At 51.9% G+C, this 23,806-nt stretch overlaps 1 protein-coding gene and 1 pseudogene across 1 annotated transcript; both read left to right on the top strand.

The window, feature by feature from the left end:
* The first annotated feature begins 47 nt into the window (after nt 1–47).
* Nucleotides 48–14,718, top strand: PRDM7 (PR/SET domain 7). Its single transcript, XM_061174030.1, has 15 exons — nt 48–116; nt 516–639; nt 963–1,070; nt 2,899–2,948; nt 5,078–5,234; nt 5,883–5,984; nt 6,200–6,471; nt 6,886–6,953; nt 8,095–8,288; nt 10,000–11,372; nt 11,924–11,994; nt 12,234–12,427; nt 13,529–13,615; nt 13,714–13,918; nt 14,658–14,718. Exons 1-15 carry the CDS (start codon nt 48–50, stop codon nt 14,716–14,718), a joined length of 3,135 nt encoding a protein of 1,044 aa, XP_061030013.1.
* Nucleotides 1,300–1,455, top strand: LOC133078562 (large ribosomal subunit protein eL39-like; annotated as a pseudogene).
* Nucleotides 14,719–23,806: the final 9,088 nt, after the last annotated feature.

The following is a 23,806-nucleotide window of genomic DNA, read 5'->3' on the forward strand; positions in this document are numbered from 1 at the left end:
ACCTTCCCCTCCCACAGGCGCCTCGGCCCTGAGGCGGTCCCGGGCCCATGAGCACCGACGGGCGGCCGGAGGAGCGCGCTGAGGGAGCCGCTGGGAGAGCAGAGTGGAAGCCCACGGTGAGGGGTGCAGGAGGCAAAGCCGGGCGCCAAGCCGGCTCTACGGGAGGCACACGGAGCTGGTCCCTGCAGGGCCACAGACCCCGGGCCTGCGCCGCTGGGTGGCCTTCTCTGTGAAGGGACACAGGATGGGGGTGCCTGGTGCTGGCTAAGATGGCGGGGGGGGGGACACAGGACACGAGCATCGTCCACCGCTCTGTGTCCAGGGAGAGCGAGGCAAATGCTCAGCGGTTGCTCAGTGAAGCAGGACACAGTCCGGAAGGAGCGCCTTCATCCTTGTCTCAACAGAGACCGCCCAGCGGCATCAGGCTACAGCCTGCCCGAGGCGGCGGAGGAGGCCCAGCTCTAAGTTCTGACTGAGATGAGTAAGTCACTGATGAAGGCTGCTATTTTCTCTAGGCCAAAGATGCTTTCAAAGACATTTCCATATACTTCTCCAAGGAAGAATGGACACAGATGGGAGAATGGGAGAAAGTCCGATACAGGAATGTGAAAAAGAACTATGAAGCCCTGATTGCTATAGGTAACGGGAAATGCTGGCTGCCTGTGAGCCTGGGAGGCGTGAAGCAGGTCTTCGGTCTCCGTGTGAGCTTGGCTCTCTCTCAGGTGGCCTCATCGGCTCACAGTTCCCTTCCGTGTGGAGACGAACCTGCAGGAAATGTGTGCTCTTTCGTATTCGGTGTGGGCCTGGCCCTGGCAACGCAGAGCTCGCCTCTCGCCTCGTCCCAGACTCTCCCAGCCCATCCTACCAAGTCACACTGGCTTTGTGGCGCTTTCCGTTGCCTCTGGGCTTTGTTCCTCCTTCCAGCTCTTCGCTTTTGGAACAAAGATTTTGCTTCTTTCCAGGTCTCAGAGCCCCTCGGCCAGCTTTCATGTGTCACCGCAGGCAGGCCACCAAACCCCAGGTGGATGACCCTGAGGATTCTGATGAAGAATGGACTCCAAGGCAGCAAGGTGAGGGGCCGGGAAGATTTACAGGTGTCTTCCCGAAACCAACCTGGGTTTAGGTCTCAGCTGCATCTCAGGCATTAGCAAAAAAACCCCATAATTGTTCACCAAACAAGCGAGATGCAAAACAGAATATTATACAGTAAGAGACTATCCATATAAAGTTTTTAAATATGTAAAATAATTAGCCTCCCCTTCTCTGCCATCCAATGTGTGGTTGACTCTGCTCCTCACCATGTCTTCTCACAAGACTTTCACGATCAAGCGATTCCTGGGCAAGAAACAAAAGTAGAATCGTCCCATTCCCCAGTGGACTCAAATGAAAACTGGTAATAAAACCAGGTACAACTCCAAGAGAAGACATTGGAGAAGAGCCAAGCTGGGTCTATAAGGAGCCACACATGAGGTGGCACACGTATTTATGCTGTGGAAGGTCACTTGCATCTTACCATATCACTCTGAAAACATCACTACTATCTGGACAAACGCATCCATTTGTTTTATTGGAAAAAAATGATTTTTCTCCTTGTGTCAGTGTTTCTGCATTAGTGCTTTGGCTCAGAAATAAATATGAGACCTTTTGTTGGAAAAAATATATATATATATATTGTTTATAGGTACATTAAAAGGCCGTAAATGTATAAAAATTTGAATGTGAATAAGAAGTACCAAATTCATCACCAGAGGAGTAAGGGCTGGCAGGTGGCTTCACTGTGTCTTGGTTAGTTTTTTGTTTGTTTTTGTTTTTGAATTTTGAAATAGAAATTAAAAGACCCGCAGTGGTTGTGGCAGAATGGTGACATAAGACTGAATGGAGGTGGATGTATGGGTTTTCCAGTATAATTCTCAATAGTTTTCTCTCTTTTTTTTTTTTTGGCTGCGTTGGGTCTTCATTGCTGCGCACGGGGTTTCTCTAGTTGCGGGGAGCGGGGGCTACTCTTCTTTGCAGTGCGTGGGCTCCTCGTTGCAGTGGCTTCTCTTGTTGTGGAACACGGGCTCTAGGTGCGCGGGCTTCGGTAGTTGCAGCACGCGGGCTCAGTAGTTGCAGCATGCAGGCTCAGTAGTTGTGGCGCACGGGCTTAGTTGCTCTGCGGCATGTGGCATCTTCCCAGACCAGGGCTCGAACCCGTGTCCCCTGCATTGGCAGGTGGATTCTTAACCGCTGCGCCACCAGGGAAGTCCCGAGTGCATAGAAAGATTTTTGAGTGTTGATTTTGTATCCTGCAACTTTGCTAAATTCTTTTATTAGTTCTAACAGTGTTTTCTGTGGAATTTTAAAGATTTTCTACACATAAAATCATGTCATCTGTGAATAAACCTAATTTTACTTCTTTCTTTCCAAATTGGAAGCCTTTTGATTCCTTTTCTTATCTAATACCCTGGCTAGGACTTCTAGTACTATGTTGAATAGAAGTGGCGAGAGTGGGCATCCTTGCCTTTTTTCTTGATCTTAGAAGAGATCACTCTTTCCACCAATGAGTATGATGTTAGAGGTGGACTCTTCATATGTGACCTTTATCATATAGAGGTAATTTCCTTCTATTCCTACTTTGTTGAGTATTTTTGTCATGAAGTAAATTTATTTGATACTTTATGAACATAGGATGAAGCACAGATGAGGTTTTGTCTATTTTTTTTTTTTAAATTTTAAGAAAACTATGTGATGCTCCCAGCGGAAGCATAGGCGTTGATGATACAGAAATCATTTTCCATTCCCCCTTTGGTAATCCTTGTACTTGTCCCTCTCTGGTTCAGAATTCTGTGTCCTTAATTCAGATGCCCAGAGTTTGGAAACATTTACCAACCGAAACACTGATTTCTCATCATCTTTTAGTTAAACCTTCTTGGGTGGCCTTCAGAGTGGAGCACAGTAAACACCAGAAGGTAAGTATTTCCCAAATCCTGTTGACAAGAAAATCTTCCTCGTGGATCCAATCACAGGTAAGAATAGGAGAATACACAGAGTATCGTAGACACTGCTGCTTCCTTTCATGATTCTTTAGCACAATGTCTGATATCATCGTCATTTTTATAGTTAATAAGAATAGCAACGATAGTAGGTTGTTCTATTTTCACATTATTTTCATAATATTTCAGACTCTATTTTAAGCATTTTACATGAATAAACTCACTTTCAACCTTAAAACAATCCTATAGTACCTATAGGTAGTGTAACTATCACCGTTTATATTGAATAGGTCAAGAAACTGAGGTAAAGAAATGTTTGATTATATGCCTGAGATCACAGTATCACTGGTAGTGCAATCTCATCCAAAGCTCCTTCTCTAAAACACTTACAAGCTGAGTAGAACTTCCATAGTTTTATAAAGTTTACACTGTCTTATTCATACATCTTTTTTTTTTTTTTATAAATTTATTTATTTATTTATTTTAGCTGTGTTGGGTCTTCGTTTCTGTGCGAGGGCTTTCTCTAGTTGCGGCGAGCGGGGGTCACTCTTCATTGCGGTGTGCGGGCCTCTCACTATCGCAGCCTCTCCTGTTGTGGAGCACAGGCTCCAGACGCGCAGGCTCAGTAGTTGTGGCTCACGGGCCCAGTTGCTCCTCGGCATGTGGGATCTTCCCAGACCAGGGCTCGAACCCGTGTCCCCTGCATTGGCAGGCAGATTCTCAACCACTGCGCCACCAGGGAAGCCCCATACATCTTTATATCATTCATCTGATGGATGATTTCAACTTCAGTTCTTTTCTGCTACGCCGAAGTGAGTGGCATGCTAAGACCATCTGACTAAGGGAAGCTTACAGATCTGTAGGCAATTTGTAGAGTGGATTGTCCGAGACGAAGAAGGAGATGGATCCCCCAACCTCAGAGCCTCCTACTCTAATAAGAGGAAGCATCTCCCAGCCCTGACTAGCTTCAAGTTTGATAATTGAAAACAACAAATAAGAAAATAACTTAAGGACTTCATAGAGGTTACCCGCGTTTCAACAGAAACTCATCCCTCTGGAACTGATTTCAAATGCTCATTCTTGCAGGAGGAAGTAACAGCTCCTTCCTCTGAGCTCTAATTAGGCAACTCTCATGTTTGGAATCATTTGTTTAGCCTGCCCCTGCGTTGCAAGCTTTGAGAGCCTGGTCCATACCCGTTTCTTCTCAGAAGTTCCAGGCCCAGCTCAAGGCCCCTGAGGGCCCCCTGGATGTTTTCTGAATGAGTGACTCCACATTTAAACATTCACCTAGAAGTAAGAGGGTCAAGGGCTGCTGAAGATAGTATCTGTGAGCTAGATTTCAAATAGGGAGACAGTTGAGGGGGTAAATTGATAGCAGGGCTGGACTCTCACATTCACACTGTGTTAAATATCAATAGCTCACAAAACAATTTGGTGAACGTTATTAAATTTCATGTCCACTGTAACGTTAAGAATTAGCATGTATACCAATTTATGGATCAGGAAACTGAGGAGAACTAGCTAGTCGTACAGCCTTATTCAAGCAGAATCGATGGGAACCAGCTACTCTAATTCCAAACATTCTCTCTGGGATATGGCAACCTGCAACTTTCAGCATCGTTTTCTTTATTGTCTAGATATGTTTCTGCCATACCATTTCTTTGTTCTCTTCCCAATCTCACTGCTCTGTCACCTCATTTTCCAGAAGTGTTTTGTCCCCTCTGTACTTTTCCACATTTCCTCGTCCATCAGAGGTCCACTAATTAATAGAAGACCCCCTCTTTTTTTCTATAAGCCCTTACCCACCGCTTCTTTCCCAGACTTTGTTGATTCTTCCCAATTATTCTCCCTGCCTCGCTCTCACTTTTACGGAGGAATTTGAGAGAAAGTTGAAGGGAAGGAACCTTAAGACATGGGTTCTAGTCTTGATTCACTACCCGCTTAGGCCCTTTATTTACGCTCTAGTGTTCAGACTCCACCCGCCCCGGGTATTTCCAAGGGTTGTTGAAGTATTAACTAAAGTCATGCATGTGAAAACACTTCATAAGCCCTAAAGAACTAAAGAAATGCATGTTGTCTTTTACTATGTGACTCTCCCGTTGAAGGGAGTGCCCCCGGTGCCATTAAGTAATGAATCTAGTTTGAAGAAATTGCCAGGAGCAGCGCAACCGCAGAAGGCAAGGGGCCCCGCGCAGGCCCGGCGCCCGGCGCCCCCTCCCGGAGCAGCAAGCACCTCTGCACGGCACGCTAGACAGAAGCTGGGTAAGAGAAAATACCTTGGGGGCTTTAGTCCCTCTCCTTCCTCTAGAAAGGCTGATTAGTATGGCCTACGTGTGTGGGGTGGACTTGGGGTAGGCGTGGGTTTAGGCTGGACTGATCTGAGACGTGAAGTTAGCACTGGGGCCTTGGGAAAATCTTACACGTTTTCTGAGGTCCTGATTGCTAATCTCTAAAGTGACTATAAGGATACATAACTCGTATAGTGTTTGAAAGCATTAAATTAAATATACAAGTACTGACACATACACGTTGTTCAAAAATCCATCTGTGATAATAGGGACCATGCTTTCTTAGTTAAGGCCTCTGCTCAATGCCTAACATGTAATGTGCCTTAACAAATATTTTCTGAATGAGTAAATGTGTCAATGAACCATTTTCTAAGTAGAAAGGTTGGGAAGTTAAACCTAATAATGGGAAGAACAGGAAGCTAACATTGAACTGGGCATCTGTAGTCAGTGTGGAGCCTCGGTCTCTCTGAACCAGTAGTTAAAGGGGGAAAAAACAAAGTATACAGAAGGACAGGTGATAATTTGATGGGAGGGGATTTCACATTTTCTGATAAAACAGGGACCAACACTCCAGACCCCACCAACCTTGTTACCTAGAGTTACCTACTCTTCTCCAACTTAGAACGCAGAACAAAGCAGATTGAAGTGAAGATGTATAGCCTACGAGAAAGAAAGGGCCATGTGTACCAAGAGGTCAGCGAGCCCCAGGACGACGACTACCTCTGTGAGTGACCACACTGGCCCATTACAGAGAAGGCTGTTATGTCTTGCTACAATAATCTCACCTTAGCATTTGGTCCCCAAATCATCCCCTTTGTCTAGTGACTTGGGGTACAGGATTGAGGCCAAATGACACGAGCGCCCCAGTTCTTTCTGAAGGTCTTTACGACCAGGAACACGCACTGTATCTTCCCTAATCCCTGTTGCTCTCGCCTCCAGACTGTGAGAAGTGTCAGAACTTCTTCATTGACAGCTGTGCTGCTCACGGGGCCCCTACATTTGTAAAGGACAGTGCAGTGGAGAAGGGGCATCCCAACCGCTCAGCCCTCACTCTGCCCCCTGGATTAAGTATCAGACCATCAGGCATCCCTGAGGCTGGGCTTGGAGTATGGAACGAGGCATCCGATCTGCCGTTGGGTCTGCACTTTGGCCCCTATGAGGGTCAGATCACAGAAGATGAAGAGGCCGCCAACAGTGGATACTCCTGGCTGGTGAGAAACCCACTGTCTTCCCCTGTCCTCTGGCCTCCACATCCCTTCTGTGGATGCGGGGGGGGCCTCACCTTCAGCATGCTAGGACGTGGATGGGGACAACACGGTTAGCTCTGTGTACTGAGTGCACTTTGCATGAACACAGAACTTCTGTTTAAAGATCAGAGGATGGGTGGGAGCACGGTGGTACCGGCACAGAGAAGTGGCTCCTCCCGTGCGGGGCCCTTGACCTGAGGGGACAAATAGACTCAGACATGAGGATGGTGATTAAGGAGCTTCTTGTGTGGTCACGACTGGCAGCTGCATCCATGCAGGCTGAAGAGCATTGATGACAGCAGAGTGAAATAATTCTTCTATTACCGCCCACCAAAAAGAAAAAAAAAAAAGCCTTTAACTTCTTTTTCTGACACTCAGATCACCAAAGGGAGAAACTGCTACGAGTACGTGGATGGAAAGGACAAGTCCTGGGCCAACTGGATGAGGTAAGTCCAGTAGGTTTCCAGGTTCCAGAGAGGACACTCATCTCTCTCAAGCCCATGTCCCTTTCCTTCTCAAACTGCCCCCCTCAATGGTTTTTACATCTTCTGTCCCTCTTTTTTTCCATACAGTGCTCTTTCATTTCAAGAGACGTCAGAAAAAAGGAAATAAAAATATAGTATATGTCCTCAAAATACGTCTCTGTGCTCAAGAAAATTGGGGTACTTGAAAACAACTTGAGGAGTCTAGATTCACCAGGGACACTTATTTACCTAATTAACACTTATCAAGCACTTACTATTATGCTCCAGTTTAGAAAACGGAGTCCATTACTTAAACAGATCACATAACCCATGTCCTTACGGAGGACACACTGCAGACAGACATTAAGCAATTGATTTTAGGAATATTTAATCATAATTTTCCGATTTTTCAAGAAGTGCACAGCACCAGCATAACCTAACATGAGGGACCTTTAGTCTGTGAGGGCGGCCACCTTCCCAGCCTTGGTTCCAGTGAGAACTGGGTTCTGAAGCCAGGGAACAAACGGACTGCAGGATGGTTGTGAGCAGCCCCTTTCTCTAAGGTCCCCTCCTTTCATCAGGGGAGGCAGAAAGTGAATAAACTACTATTGTTCTGTGTTTCGAGCTAAGTCAGAGAGCTCTCCAAGTTTCTACAGGAACCTGGGGGAGGCAAGTGAATGGGGGGCCCTGGATACACGTGGGGAGACTGGAGACAGGCCTCTCGAGAGAACGTAGGCTGGGGCTGAGTGCTGAGGGATGTGTGCTAAACTAGAAGCACCAAGTTCTGTGGTATAAAAACAGAACTTCATTGAGAGTTTAGAGAAGCCAGAGGTCACCAGTTTTATGGCCAATCCAGGTGGAGACCAGTCTGGAACTGGGCTTTGGAAAACAGCTAATTAGGTAAGGAGAGAAAAGCAATCCGGCCTGGATGCGCACCGGAAACAGCATCTGGAGATAGGGATTCACAGGACAAGGTCGCAGGTGTGAACAGAAGGTTCCCGAGGAGGCGCAGTGGGAGCTGGGGGCAGCGCCAGAGCGCGGAGGCAAGGAGCTGGCTTGGGTCTGACAGACAGAGGGAGCTCATCACCTGTGCTTTCTTCCCCTTTCTCGGCCCCGACCCCAGGTATGTGAACTGTGCCCGGGACGACGAGGAGCAGAACCTGGTGGCCTTCCAGTATCACAGGCAGATCTTCTACCGAACCTGCCGGGTGGTCAGGCCGGGCTGCGAACTGCTGGTCTGGTACGGGGAGGAGTACAGCCAGGAGCTCGGCATCAAGTGGGGCAGCAGGTGGAAGGGCGAGCTCGCGGCGGGCAGAGGTGGGCACCACTGCTCTTCCAACGCAAAGCAAGAAGCGCTCCTGGGGAGCTTTCATGGTCCGGCTCTTGAATGGAGTAAACTCCAGTCTGGAGTCAGTAAAATTTCAATTAAGATGCTTCAGAAATTGATTCATAAGCCTTTGACTCTTAGGAAAATTTTTTATATTAAAATTTTTTTCTTCTCATTTTTTTAATCCTTCATGCAAAAAATATATAACATCATATAGGGCTGAAAGGCTTAGAGGAAAAAAACAAGTTTTCAAGCACCTACCAGCTCTCTCACCTTTAGCTGTTTCTTCTTAATCTCCTCCATATTTCTAGATGATATGTGTACACGTTGATTTGCATTCAGTCACCATTTCGGTTTGCTGTCACACGAGTTCATACACTGTGCCAGACAGGGCTCCACGAACTGGAAACAGAGATTGAACAGGTCGGTCAGAATCACTGCCCTAGAGCAGCATGTGCCTCATACCAGACAGCAATTAGTGCTTTGCGGAAAAGTAGCCCAGAAAAAGTGCCTTGGATCAATGTGAGCGGAGGGGTGGGGTGTGGCGCTCTCCAGAGACAGCGTTTGTGGGCAAAGTGTTCCAGGCAGGGGAGCGGCCAGTGCCGCAGCACCAGGGCAGGAAAGAGAGGCCATGCAGGTGGTCAAAGAAGGAAGCACAGAGGGAGAGGAAGGAGGCTGGACAGAACACGGAGGCCTCAGGGCCTGTGCTCCACGCACAGACATGGGGGTCCTCCTGGGTGACGTGAAACAACCGTGCGGTTTTCAGCTGCGAGGGGCATGTTCTCTGCTCTAAGATGATGCTTTGGCTCATTTTTTGGAAAGAGATAGCAGTGGGGAATCCGCTCAGCGGTCAGTTCATCACCAGGGGAGAGGGGAGAGTGGACTGTCTGAAGAAGGGCAGGAGTTGGGGTGTATTTTTAAACAGGACTTCCTACTGCGTTTTAAACGGACTAAGCCTGACTGAAATCAATGAGGTGTGAATACTCGTGAGGCTTTCTGAGGAAGGACGTATTTTCATTTTCCGCTTTATGGAAAACTGAGCGAGAAGCAATTCATGACCTATTTGGGGCATCAGGAGCCAGAGTCCTTTAGTCAGTGGGACCTGGACCACTCAGCCTTGTCCAATCTGAATCCCACTTCCTCACAGAGATTCAGACACAATGGCTGCTCAACTAATATGTCTCTGTGAATGAGGAGCCTCAAATCCAGCTTTACTCACAGGTGCTCTAACCACTACCCTACCCTGCCTTCCACATCTGGAGATCTCCAGGATGAGTGCCCCTAACTTAATAAATCCCTTCCCCTTGTAGGAAGTCACTCGGGGCAATTCCACCTGTCATCAAGAGTGTTCTCTCCCAACAGGATAAAATACCTGTGGCCCCTCTGTCACAAAGTGATAGGACTTTTCAGATACTCGTACATGGGCAAAGGTCACTGCAGTTCCACCTCCTATAAGGAGTGACGCTGCCTCTGATGCTACTTGAAGGTCCCTAGTCAGGGCCATAGGTAGAAAAGGCCCTTGATACAGGCTTTCTGGATTTCTGAAGAAGACGGAGTGAGTAAAAATGGAATGGAAAAGTAGACTGTAAAGGCACACTTGCTGGGAGACAGAGCTTGCGCTGTCAACACTGAGATGATTAGTGGTTCAGGCCTTACCGGAGACAAACCATCTACCTGACCAAAAACTTCCTCTTTCAGCAGACCCAGAGCCCAAGATCCATCCATGTGGCTCCTGCTCTCTGGCCTTCTCCAGTCAGAAATTCCTCAGCCAACACGTGCAACGCAGTCACCCGTCTCAGGTCCTCCCGAGAACACCTGCAAGAGACCGCGTCCAACCAGAGGATCCCTGCCCAGGCTATCAAAATCGGCAGCAGCAATATTCTGATCTACACAGCTGGAGTGACAAACCTGAAGGTCCAGAGGTCAAGGAAAGGTCCAAACCTTTGCTGAAAAGGATAAGGCTAAGGAGGATTTCAAGGGCCTTTTCCTACTCTCCCAAAGGACAAATGGGGAGTTCTAGGGTACATGAGAGAATGATGGAGGAAGGGCCCAGCACAGGCCAGAAAGTGAATCCAGAGGACACAGGCAAATTACTCATGGGGGCAGGAGTATCAAGAATTGTAAAAGTCAAGTACAGAGGCTGTGGGCAAGGCTCCAAGGATAGGTCTAGTCTCATCAAGCACCAGAGGACACACACAGGGGAGAAGCCCTATGTTTGCGGGGAGTGTGGGCGAGACTTCAGTCTTAAGTCAAATCTCATCGGACACCAGAGGACACACACAGGGGAGAAGCCCTACGTTTGCGGGGAGTGTGGGCGAGACTTCAGTCGTAAGTCAAATCTCATCAGACACCAGAGGACACACACAGGGGAGAAGCCCTACGTTTGCGGGGAGTGTGGGCGAGACTTCAGTCATAAGTCAAGTCTCATCGGACACCAGAGGACACACACGGGGGAGACGCCCTACGTTTGCGGGGAGTGTGGGCGAGACTTCAGTCGTAAGTCAAATCTCATCGGACACCAGAGGACACACACAGGGGAGAAGCCCTACGTTTGCGGGGAATGTGGGCGAGACTTCAGTCATAAGTCAAGTCTCATCGGACACCAGAGGACACACACAGGGGAGAAGCCCTACGTTTGCAGGGAGTGTGGGCGAGACTTCAGTCATAAGTCAAGTCTCATCGGACACCAGAGGACACACACAGGGGAGAAGCCCTACGTTTGCGGGGAGTGTGGGCGAGACTTCAGTCATAAGTCAAGTCTCATCGGACACCAGAGGACACACACAGGGGAGAAGCCCTACGTTTGCGGGGAGTGTGGGCGAGACTTCAGTCATAAGTCAAATCTCATCGGACACCAGAGGACACACACAGGGGAGAAGCCCTACGTTTGCGGGGAGTGTGGGCGAGACTTCAGTCGTAAGTCAAATCTCATCGGACACCAGAGGACACACACAGCGGAGAAGCCCTATGTTTGCGGGGAGTGTGGGCAAGACTTCAGTCTTAAGTCAGGTCTCATCGAACACCAGGGGACACACACAGGGGAGAAGCCCTATGTTTGCAGGGAGGGTGAGGGAGTCATTACCAAAAAACCACATCTTAGCCACGGGAGGATAAATGTAGCCACCACATACCTCAGCTCTGAGGGAGCTTCAAAGGAAGTCTATGATCCCTTACATTCCCTAAGAGTGTGATGAGCACAGAAATAACGGGTTAAATAGATCCTCCGCTTTCATAAGAGAGAAGGTAGATAAACAGCAGAGGGTTTCTTAATTGCCCTGGAGATGTTCATACCAATCCCCTTCATGGTTTTTTGGACTCCTGTTTTGATAAATTTTGTCTCCATACAAATCTGAAGCCCAGACTGTGTACCTCATTCCCCCCTTATCACTGAAAGCAGTGGGGTCCAAGAGGGCCACAGAGAACTCATACTCGCAGCCCCAGTCTCCATAGGAACTGAACCCCTGGAAGGGCATTCTCCCTTGGCCTCTCCTCGTTCCTCTCTGGTTTCCTCTGACTTCTGTAGCCTCAAAGGTGAAGGCCTCGTGCATGTGTGTGTGCATGCCTGTGTGCCTGGCTCAATCTGGGGTATCTGGTCTCCCTCGCTCTCTCTTTGCTGTCCCCTCAGGGTCAGCACAGCATGTGGACTCCAGATCCAACCATAGTGGGTCAATTCTCAGCTCTGCCCTCACCAGCTGTGTGACCTAGGGCAAGGTGCTCAACCTCTCTGTGCCTCTTTTCTAATCTATAAAATGGGATGGGAGCGCCAGCCTTTTGGTTTGATGGATAAGCACAGGCAGAATCTGGCACAGAGGCTGGCTGAGAGTGCAAGCCCCGCCCTTTGTTATTCTCTCCCTGCCCACGTCTTCCAGGTCTTTAGAGCTGGACAAAGAAGGGGCCACTCAGGCACTGGTCAGACACAGCTGCTGCACCTGCAGACTCAGCTGCCCTGACGAGGAGGTGAGAGGTCAGGATGCTAAGTGCGGGCAACCTCCCTTCCCACCGCTGCCCTTCCCACTGAGCCTGGGCAGGCCCGGAGCCCCTCCACACACAGTCACCTGGGAAAGGCGGCCCTCGCCCACACCTGCTGAGAACGGAGTCTGGAGCCGCGTCTGCAGGAACCGGACCACCCGTGAGTCTCAGAACCTCTCCTGCCCCTCTGCACACAGTGTCCTCGAAGCCCACACCGCAGCTTCTCTAACGCACGTGCCGTGTACCTGGGCCTGTGTGCTTCAGTGCAACGGTGTCGCCACCTTGAAATTCTTCACTGTTGAATATTTTATCCTTCAACTCACTTTTTCTAAGAGAAGTCTGATGGAGAATGGGGCACGCTGTGAGCAGAGCAGACCCGCGCAGTGCGGGCTCACGGCGAACAGCCCCGAGGCCCCGGGAGCTCAGGGCTCCCGTGGAGCCAGCAGCGCAGGTGCACAGCCTGCACGTGAGGACAAGGTGGCACGAGGCCTCTCCCGCTGGGTAGGTGAGGGCACTGACAGCTCCAGGAGGCCACGCTGTGCTCAGACCCAGAACTGAGTTCTGGTACAGAAAGGAGGCCCCATCCTCTCCTCTTTGAACAACCTCCCTGCCCCTGAGGGAGCCCTAACTTGGCCCAGTCCTGTTCCCACCAGGATGGGTTCAGGGAGGCCGAAGGGGGGAGCCCAGACCCCATGACCACGAACAACGGCCCTTAGTCACCCTCCCCGTGCAGGCTTGTGAAGCATCTCTACGTGAACCATGTGGATGTCAATAACAAACATCCACTATTATTGTCTCCTTTCTTTCATGCTTTTTTAAGGGAACGTGTGTGTCTGTGGCTTTGTTTCCCTATGGGAAGAGAAGCGCCATAAACTTTCCATCTTCTGCGGCTCTCAGCAGGGGCCACGGGAGGGACGGAGTTGGGGGTGATGCCGGCAGAGGGGCTTCGACTGAAATACTGTGGGGGAGGGGCCCCAGAAACTTCCAGGGGCTTCTCACCTGCACCTCCCACCAGAGGTGGCCCTAGAATCCCCTGCAAGGCTGAGCAGTTCAAGGCCTGCCCCCTCCCCTCCCCTCCGGCAACAAACCTCACTCCTGGTGAGGCCGCCAGCCCCCAAGACGCCCCGAGTCCCTGGCCCCCATCATCCACAGCCTGCACAGAAGATGGAGGACCTGTGTGGTGGCGGCGATGGTGTGCGACCCCACAGTTCAGGCACAAAAAGGCACTCTGGCCTCTCACCCAGTCTCGGCTCACCTCTAGCAAGGGGGCTGGCGGTTTATACACCGTCCCGCCACCGGCAGCTGCTGGCAGCCACGATCCGCGTGCTGAAGGGGGGCTCGGAGGAATGTGCGCCGCCTGACACGCACTGGGCTCGGCTGAGGCGCCTGTCCTGTCCACGGGACGCCTGCCGGGCCTCCACCTGACACTGTGGGTGCCCTGGACAGGCACACAGGGCACCAGCAGCCTCCATCACACGTGCCGCTCTGACCGCAGTGGCCCCATGGCTGTGCCAGCCCCACCTGCCTGCTGCTCTACCGGGACCCTAGCTGAGCTGGTGAGCGCGGAGCACAAGAGGGTAAACTGGTCTTCGGCTGCCAGACTCCGCCTGGTCGGCCACGAGCCCGGCCAGTACCTGAGGCAGAGCTGCCTGTGGGGAGGGTGTCGCCCACAGACGCTGTCCTCAAAGCTCAGGCCGCTGAAAACTTACCAAAGAGGTTTTCTTAAGTTCGTTTTTAAAAGTAGGAGGCCGGGGCTTCCCTGGTGGCGCAGTGGTTGAGAGTCTGCCTGCCAATGCAGGGGACACGGGTTCGAGCCCTGGTCTGGGAGGATCCCACATGCCGCGGAGTAACTAGGCCCGTGAGCCACAACTACTGAGCCTGCGCGTCTGGAGCCTGTGCCCCGCAACGGGAGGGGCCGCGATAGTGAGAGGCCCGTGCACCGCGATGAAGAGTGGCCCCCACTTGCCGCAACTAAAGAAAGCCCTCGCACAGAAACGAAGACCCAACACAGCCATAAATTAATTAATTAATTAATTAAAAATTTAAAAAAAAAGTAGGAGGCTGTTCATCTATCACCCAGAGAAAACTCCTGTAACATTCTGAAATATGTACCTTAAGATCTTATTTTGCAAGCTCTCATGCTTGATGTCAACAGCTTTGTTGTTTTTTTTCTCGTAATATGCAGTTGTTTAGAAAAAAAAGAAATTTAGAAAATACAGAAAATAAAAGCCACCCATAATTGTATAGGGAACACCGATTAATACAGCATCTGGTCACCACACACAGACACACGTGCACACACACAGGAACACACGTGCATGTTTTTCTTCTACGAAATCTTTTGAGCCCCCATCTTACCTTGTCACCGGCCTCTGTTTTTGCTCACCAAGACGAGCCCGCTTTGGCCTCGTGACCAAACTCAGAAGCAGGGCGGAGGAGCAGGGGCTGTGAGGGGTGGGCACCGCCTGGCCTGAAGTGAGGAGAGAAGAGTGAGTGCTTCTCCTCCAGGTCCAGTACCTTCAGGGGCCATTAGGGGAGACACCGAGGAAGAAGCCTCTCAAACGCCTTCCCTTCAGTTTCCATGGTTACAACGTGCCCCACGTCCCGGGGTCAGACCGGGGTTTAACAGACCTTCTCTTGTTGGACATGAAAAGTGTTTCCAGAGAGAATCTGTCCAGATCTTGGCCTGCTTTGCTGCAGGTTTACCCATGTGGTGCATTCGGGGTTCAAGGAAGTTCTGCAGCTTCCCGGGTTTAGGGCTAAAGCACACCCCGCCCTCACCCTTCCCGCGGTCACTGCGTCTTCCCCTCCAGAGGAAGGTGTCTGCGACTATTGACTGCAAAGACACTACCAAAGAGGACAAAGGCCATGGCTGGCCCGGGGCTGGGGTGCTCCCTGGGGAGCAGAGGGGACATGGGACACTCAGTGCTGGCCTCGCCTGTCCTGCGTGCTTAGCCTCCTTCTCGGTGGTTGTGCAGCCTTCTGCCCCCGGGGGGCCTGCCAGCGAGGGGCTCCCAAGACGCTGCAGGCTGGGGTTGGCGGTGGGAGTGCTGGATGCCAGGAAACCCAAGACCCTCCAGCAGGTCAGTGCGGTGTGGACAAGACCTGGCCTCACTGGATGGCTAGGCCCTGTCCTTTCGGGACACCCTCTCTGGACCCCCGGCGGAGGTGCGGCTGTTTCCCCGATGCCCACCTTGGTCTCAGGAGGCAGAAGAGAGACTGGGTTATCCCTCCCACCTGCTGCCCGGAGAGGCACAAGGGCCCCTTCCCAAACGGTCGGAGCAGGCTTAGCAGAGGGAGTGCTTGGGTCTCACAGGGTCACCATGGAGAGGGGTCTACTCCTGACCAGGATCCTTCTCTGCTGGTTCTGTTTCTGTGTTGTCGTCACACCAAATCTCACAAGGACAAGGCCAGGTTTTTACAGCATCACTGGCCCAGGGGCCAGCGAGCCTCCTTATGGTGTGTTTGTTACAGGCAGGGAGCCAGGGCGGCGGGTGTGACGCTCCCCCGGGCGAGAGAAGGGACCACACTAGGTTGTGTCTCCTGCGGGGTTTCAGGGGTGCTGGCAATAGGGGCGGCCACTCCTTTTCTAAATATGTCAGACAACCACTGAGTTCTCAAGTTATTCATGAAACATTTTTTGAGCACCTGTTATATTGCGGGTACCACACATGAGGGTTGCAGAGGCGGAGGTGGGCAGAGCTGGGTGTTAGGAACCAGCTCTACGGTCGTGGAAGAGCTTCAGGACTCACCGAGGCTGAGGATTCCATGAGATGCCGGCTTCTGATGGCGGAGTAGACATTTTCTACCACAAGTATTAGCTGCAAAGATACATAATAAAGCAAGAGGCATGACTCTTGCAGCAAAAATAAGGGTGCGGGGTGGAGGAGAAGGTGGCAAGAAGGGCTGAGCAGAGAGAACAAGCAGGTCCTGTCACTCCAGTGTTAAGCGTGCAGGATCCAAGCCACCAGCTCAGCTCGGTCAAGTCCCTGCTCTGCACTTAGTTACCGTGAAGCCCTGGAGCCTCCACTTCCCCTGCTGTTGGGTTGGTACCGGAAGTTCTCAGCACAGGCACTGCTGTCATCAATATGAGGCTGAGGGCCCTCTACACGTGGTGTCCTGTCCAGCAGACCCTCGGCCATACCCTCCGAGCCCAACCGAGGCCCAGACGAAGCCTCACGTCGCTGGGTGGCCTCACTAGGGACCCAGGTCCCCCTCCCTGCTCTCCCTCCAGGACGCCCTCACCCACAGTCAAAGCGAGTTCGTGGCCAGGCCCACACTCCACCCCCGAGTGGGGAGAAGGAAGGGGCTGGGGGGGCAAAGTGCCTTCAGGCAAGTGGTGCAGGAGCTCACCCATCACCCCTCGTGGTCCGTCCCTGGGAGCGCGGTCACGGGTCACATGCAGCTGCAGGGACGCGTGTGCCCAGCTGAAGTGCTTCCTGTGAGGACGCGAGCTCTCTGCCGTGAGCACTGAAGCAGGAAACCCTGAGTGATCTTTCCGAGGCTGGAAGACTCCCCGGTCCTTGGGACGAGAGATAAAGCCAGAAAGTGGGTTCTCACTGGGACGGGCCTTCTCTAGACCCAGCTTGGGGACAGCAAGAGTGGGACAAGGGGCCCCGTGGAGACTGTGCAGCCGAGTGACAAGCCCACGTTCACCCGGCGGGAGGCCTTTGAGGGGTCTGTGACAGAGAAAGCCCACCCCGTGAGACAACAGAGGGTTTCAGGGACACATGGCAGCAAAATCAGGGAAAATATGAAGACTCTGGGAAACTAAAGTACGAATATCAAAGAAACTCTTACTGCCCTGAAGGTTCCCCCTGACATGAGCAGGGGCAGCTCCAGGACTGCAAAGGTTTCTGTGGTTTCAAGCAGCAGAGACTCTGCTCCACAGCACTGGGGCTGGGGGGGCCCACAGGCAGAATCTCACAGAGATGGGTCGACAGGGGCCACAAAGCACGGGGGCCCTTCTGGGATCGTGGGGCTGCTGTTGTCCAGGGTCGCCCGCTGTCCGGGGTCGCCCGCTGGCGGCCGCACCCCTGCCGTGTCCCTCCTGCTCACAGACCCTCCCCCGCGGCTGCTCTGGCCCCATTCCCTTCACGCTCCCAATTCGTGCCCCTGAAGGCAGCAACCTGACTGACTGCTCCTGATTCCGGGGCCAGCAGGACTCCCTCCGGCTCTCCCTCCCCAGGCGCCAGCCTGCTCGCAGACTCGGCGGCGCCCCAGCAGCTGCTTCTCCGGAAGCTTCTGTTGGTCTCACGAGGCACCACGGGCAGCGCTGCCGTGTCCACATACCCATCGTTTCCGACCGACACCTGGGGATGGACGCTGAGGTTCACGGGAGGTACCAGGCATTTCGTAGCAAAGGGAGCTGTGAGAGGATGTGCTCTGTCCCCTCCTGGCCTGCGACCAGCAGCCACTAACGCTTCCTCCTGGGCCTCCACGCCACTCACCAGGCAGCACAGGCTGTGTTCGGATCGCCCTCCTGAGGCGCAAAGCCATTTCGGGTCCTCTCCGTGGAGCAGACACCAGAGGCTTGGTTCTAGCAACCAGGACACACTGCCCCCAACCCCTCGGCCCAGCCTCACCACTTCTCTCCCTCTGGTTTGTGTGCTCGGCCCCAGCTCCTGCAGCGTGGCCAGGGTCCAGACAGGACTCCCCTGACAACGGTAGGGGAAAAGGGAGGACAGAAGGGACCCGAGAGCAGCGGGGCAGATGGAAAGATGGGATATGGAAGACCGCCCTCCCCTCAGCCACCTAACAGTTTCTCAGCCCCTGAGGTTAATGGTGCACAGGGTTCCCATAGTGACAGTCACGCCAAAGGATGACGTGAAGATTTCTGAGAAAGTAAACAAATCATTTGGAAATAATTATAAGACTTTGGTGAAGTATTTGAGCTGGCACTTACATCACCTGATGCAGTTTTGTTATCTGCATAGTGCGTAGACTAAAAAGCGAAGACATTTAATTTTAGAGTTTTTTAAAATACATTTATTTACTATTTATTTATTTATTTTTGGCTGCGTTGGGTCTTTGTTGCTGTGCGCGGCCTTTCTCTAGCTGCAGCGAGCGGGGACCACTCTTTGTTGCGGTGCGCGGGCTCTAGGCACGCTTCAGTAGTTGTGGCCCGCGGGCTCAGTAGTCGTGGCGCACGGGCTTAGTTGCTCTGCGGCATGTGGGATCTTCCCGGACCAGGGCTCGAACCCGTGTCCCCTGCACTGGCAGGCGGATTCTTAACCACTGTGCCACCAGGGAAGTCCTTAATTTTAGATTTTATATTAATTTGTTTGGTCGTGCTGGCTGTTAGCTGTTGACACCATCAACTCTTCTCCCCTTTGTCCCCACAGGAACCTCTGCAGATGGCGATAAGGATACGAACAACGTGGCCACTGCCTACACCCTCATCCAAGCCCCTCAGTGCCGCATCACAACACGTTCACCATCAACCAGCACAGGGGAACCATCGGTGTGCCCACTGCTGGGCTGCAGCGACAGGTCAGGGCCCAGGAGGGGGCCACCCAGTGACGCAATCAAATCTACATTTGTCCCAGCTGGTGAGGCACAGACACCACCCAATCAGAACAGACACCAGCGGTAAAGACGTAAACATAAGACATGACACCATAAAACTCCTAGAAGAGAACGTAGGCAAAACATTCTCTGACATAAATCATACCAATGTTTTCTTAGGTCAGTCTCCCAAGGCAATAGAAACAAACATACAAACAAAAAACCCAAATAGGACCTAATCAAACTCACAAGCTTTTGCACAGCAAAGGAAACCATAAACAAAATGAAAAGACAACCTACACAATGGGAGAAAATATTTGCAAACGATGCGACCTACAAGGGCTCAACTTCCAAAATATACAAACAGCTCATACAACTCAGCAACAAAAAAACAAAACAAATAACCCAATCAAAAAATGGGCAGAAGACCTAAACAGACATTTCTCCAAAGAAGACATACAGGGGACTTCCCTGGTGGTCCACTGGTTAAGACTCTGAGCTCCCAATGCATGGGGCCCGGGTTTGATCCCTGGTCAGGGAACTAGATCTTGCATACCACAACGTAAGATCCTGCACGCTGCAACAAAGATCCCGCACGTGGCAACGAGGATCCCGCGTGCCGCCAAATAAATAAATAAATATTTTTAAAAAAGAAAAGGAAGAAGAAGAATACATGAAAAGATGCTCAACATCGCTAATTATTAGAGAAATGCATATCAAAATTGCAATGAGGTACCACCTCACACGGGTCAGAATGGCCGTCCTTAAAAACTCTACAAATAATAAATGCTGGAGAGGGTGTGGAGAGAAGGGAACCCTCCTACACTGTTGGTGGGAATGTAAATTGGTGCAGCCCCTATAGAGAACAGTACGGAGGTTCCTCAGAAAACTAAAATAGAACTACCACATGATCCAGCAATCCCACTCCTGGACATATATCCAGACAAAACTATAATTCAAAAAGATACATGCACCCCTATGTTCATAGCAGCACTATTCACAATAGCCAACACATGGAAGCAACCTAAATGTCCACCAACAGATGAAGAGATAAAGAAGATGTGGTACGTATATACAATGGAGTACTACTCAGCCATAAGAAAGAATGAAATAAGGCCATTTGCGGCAACATGGATGGACCTGGACATTATCATACTAAGTGAAGTAGGTCAGAAAGAGAAAGACAAATACCATATGATATCACTTATATGTGGAATCTAAAATATGACACAAATGAACCTATCTATGAAACAGAAACAGACTCACGGACATAGAGAACAGACTGGTGTTTGCCAAGGGGATGGGGGCTGGGGGAGGGAGGGAGTGGGAGGTTGGGGTGAGCAGATGTAAGCTTTTATATACAGAATGGATAAACAACGTGGTCCTACTGTACAGCACAGAGAACTACGTTCAATATCCTATGGTAAAGCATAATGGAAAAGATTATTTTTAAAAAAGAATGTATACCTATGTACAACTGAATCACTTTGCTGCACAGCAGAAATTCACACAACATTGTAAATCAACTATATGTCAATTAAAAAAATATCGATTAAATAAAGAAGAAGACACCAGCCACTCAGAACAGACACTCAACCCATGAGAACAGACCCCAGACCAGCTGGCACATGGACCAACCAGTCAGAAGAGGCGGCTGCTGCAGGCGGGGTCCTGCTGGCGCACACAGGCTGACGGTGAGCCTCGGGCACAGCGTGCCCTGAGGGATCCCTGGAGGAAATCAGAACTGTACCCACAAGGCCCCTCCTCTAACTGGCAAAAAGAAGTGGCTCTGCCTGCCACAAAATTAGACCACATCCCCTGGTGAAACCGGAAAACATTCCTGGCATCCTGACCCCGTAAGTGTTGCCCACGTAACTGAAGGGGTCCCAGGATCCCCCAGTTTGGTGCTGGGACTAGGAATACGTTGAGCAGATCTCAATCCGGGGGAAGTCTCCTCCTGGGTCAGTTTTGGAAGGGGATGGTCTGAATTTATCAAAGTCTGCTTCTCTGCTGAGTGGTGGGCCAAGATGAGCCCTGAGGTGTGCCTGACAAGACAGCGCCCGGGAAGCCAGTCACTTAGTGGAGGGAAGGCCCCCCCACATTTGGTGCATCTGCCCTCTGGCGGCACCTCTGATCCCCGCACTGACCACCACGTCCACGACACAGACAAGGTGCGGTTGTCCCGGGGCAGGGAAGGCGCCTCATCTCTGGCCAGAGCTCTCCGATGCCCCGGCTTAAGACTAAGGAGGCTTCGGGCACAGGTGGTGTGGTGGGAACAGACTCGGAGCTGCTTCGGAGACGCGCAGTGCAGGACACACGGGTGAGTGAAGGACAGAGGGAGCTTCCCGTAAAGAAACAGAGTGCAGACGGGCTTGGGGTGGAGGAGAGCCCTATGAGGGCTGGGAAGCAGGGCCTGGAAACCGTGCGCCTCTCTCTCCCGCGCTCTCTTGCATCTCTGCCTTCTTCATCTACTTAACTCCCGCTCTGCAGCCTGACGTCTCTGCCCTTGCGTATCTGCACACTCACTGGCCCTCTGTGCGTATCTGCACACTCCTTCTGTCCATTCATTCAAGGGATATTAATTTAGCACCTACCTCTGGCCAGGTCCTATCCCAGGCACGGGAACAGCCTTGAGGAAACAGACAATAACCTAGGTCCTTGGGGAGCTGAAATTCTACCGGGGGCCAAATGCGCCCCTCCTGTGACCCCCACCCTTGGCTTCGCCATCCTCAGCCTGCCGGCAGGCCCCCTGACCTCCAGCACCTGTCACCCTCTGGCACCGCCCATCGTGTGGCCTTCTCAGCTCATAGCACCATGTGAAATGGCCTTCCCCTTGTCACCTGTGTCACCTCAGTGTACCTGGCGATGTTCAACATTTCCTCAGTGGAGGAAGGTCCCAGCTGCCCTCATGTCCCTTCCGTTGAGTTCTGACCACAAATTCCCGTCACAGCGGCCTGGAAGGACTCCGGGGGTGGGGCGTGGAGTAGGGGCAGGGGCTCGGGCACCCTTCGTGTCATAGCGCAGCTGCAGTGCCTCAGCGGGGCCCCAGAGGGTGGTCCCACGTGGGCCTCTCCAGGGGCTCAGGGTAGGGCGGGGACCTCCCAGCACCACCGCAGACCCAGACGGCAGCCCGACCAGCTGCCTTCTCACTGGGACAGGAGGACGGGAGTCTCTCGTTGCTGCTCAGCGTCTTGGCCACCCGGGAAGAATGGTCAGTTCCAAGGTACTGAGCACCCTGTGTGTAGTTATACGTTTTACCTGCATGATCTCAACTCCCTGAAGCAGAAACGCTTTGGGCTACCCACCTGGAAAAATCAACGCGAGTGGTTTAAAATCACTGCACGTAACACAATCCAGACGCGAAAGGCCCCACCCACCTGCCAGGCAGCCCAGTGGCAACACCAGGGATGCAGCTTCTTTCCTCCTCAGCGTGTGTCTTCCTTAGGGCCTGTGTCTGTCCTCCTGGTGCCGGGCGGGAGGGGGGGGGGCGGGGGTAGAATGCTGCAACTCCAGCATCACACTCACCTGGTCAGAAAGGAATGGGGGGAGGGAGGAGCTCAAGGCCTGTGTCTGGTCTCTTTTTACAAGAGGCCCAGCAGGTAGACGCGCACTTTGTTCCCCCGAGTGTGGTTTGTGGCCACTCCTGGCTGGAATGTGTTAGGCAGCAGGGTCACAGCTCAGGGGTCACGCGGCGAGCACGGCATGGCTGGCGCTGGGCCTATTAGGCTGGACCCTCATGCCTACTCTTAATCAACCCACTGCCCTCCCAGAGGCACAGGGAAGGTTCCCGGTGAAGCCTGCAGGCTGGGGAGGGGGCCCTAGCGAGGTCCCAGAAGGAGCTGTGACAACGTCCTGCCCTGCCCCGCGCTCTCCCAGAACTAGGTTTTCTCTCGGGGCAGAGAAGGCGTCAGCGCTGTAGACGGAGGGGGTGAAAGGGCACCCTCCAAAAAAGGTTTGATTGTTGTTTTTGTCAGCTTGCTTACGACATTTGAGACTTTAAGTGTACAAAGAAAGGTTACAGAATGAAAATAATTAACTGCTTGTCCCAGAGGTGGACCTGGTATCATCATTCTTTTGTGTGCCACACTAGAAAGTATTCCAGTACATGGCCCCCCTGTGCCTCAGTTTCCTCCTCTGTAGAAAGGGGATTCTAATAGCTGCACCCTGAGCTTGTGATGGTGATAAGTGAGCTTGCCCTTGTAACGGGCTGAAAGCTACTGTGGATTTAAAACCACGAAGCTATACACGCCTGCCCCCCCAAGACCATTCACCTTACACACAAATGGGCCTCACTCTTTTCACTGGGCTGCACAGTTGCTGTGTGTGCCGGAGTTCATGTATTTAACTGTCCCCCGTGGGGACAGTCTGGTTGTTTCTGGTCCCGTCCCCATGGGCATTTACCAAAACAGGTGTGTGTCTCTTTGGGGCCACCTCCTAAAGACATGAGCCCTGCCAAATGTCACAGGCATTTAAATCTCAGACAGATGTTTCCTGATTGCCAGCAAAGCACTGTAACCCACACCCAAGTGTCGCTAGAAAGGTCCCCTTCCCCACCTCAGAGGGGTCTGACCCCTAACGTACAAATCGGCCACACTCATTATCCAAATCATTAGAAAAGGCTCTTTAGCGACAAGAAAAATGACTCCACAACCAGAGCAACCCAACCCATCAGGCAACGTCAGCCAGACTGTAAATACAGAACGCCCTTATCTTTATTTATACATTATGTCAAGTCTGCTCCGTGTGTACATCATGGACTACCGCGAAACAATGATGGACCCGTGCCCATCGGCTCAGCCTTGTCTCTTGTTTCCTCATTTCTGAAGAGCCCAGACCCTACCCTGTCAGTGGGCAGGGCCCCTGCTCCTTGGGGGTCAAGGGCCAGAGGGGGCAGGAGGAGGGGCGGGCAGTGCGACCACACGGGCCATCGGTCCCGCCTGAGGCACCACCACGTGGCCTGTCGGGGCGTCCATCAAATCCCGACCTTCCCAGGGAAGAAAACAAGCTACACCGGTTCAGGGACTCCCGGGGG

The sequence above is a fragment of the Eubalaena glacialis genome, chromosome 18 (genome assembly GCF_028564815.1).
Source record: "Eubalaena glacialis isolate mEubGla1 chromosome 18, mEubGla1.1.hap2.+ XY, whole genome shotgun sequence".
Lineage (NCBI taxonomy): Eukaryota > Metazoa > Chordata > Mammalia > Artiodactyla > Balaenidae > Eubalaena > Eubalaena glacialis.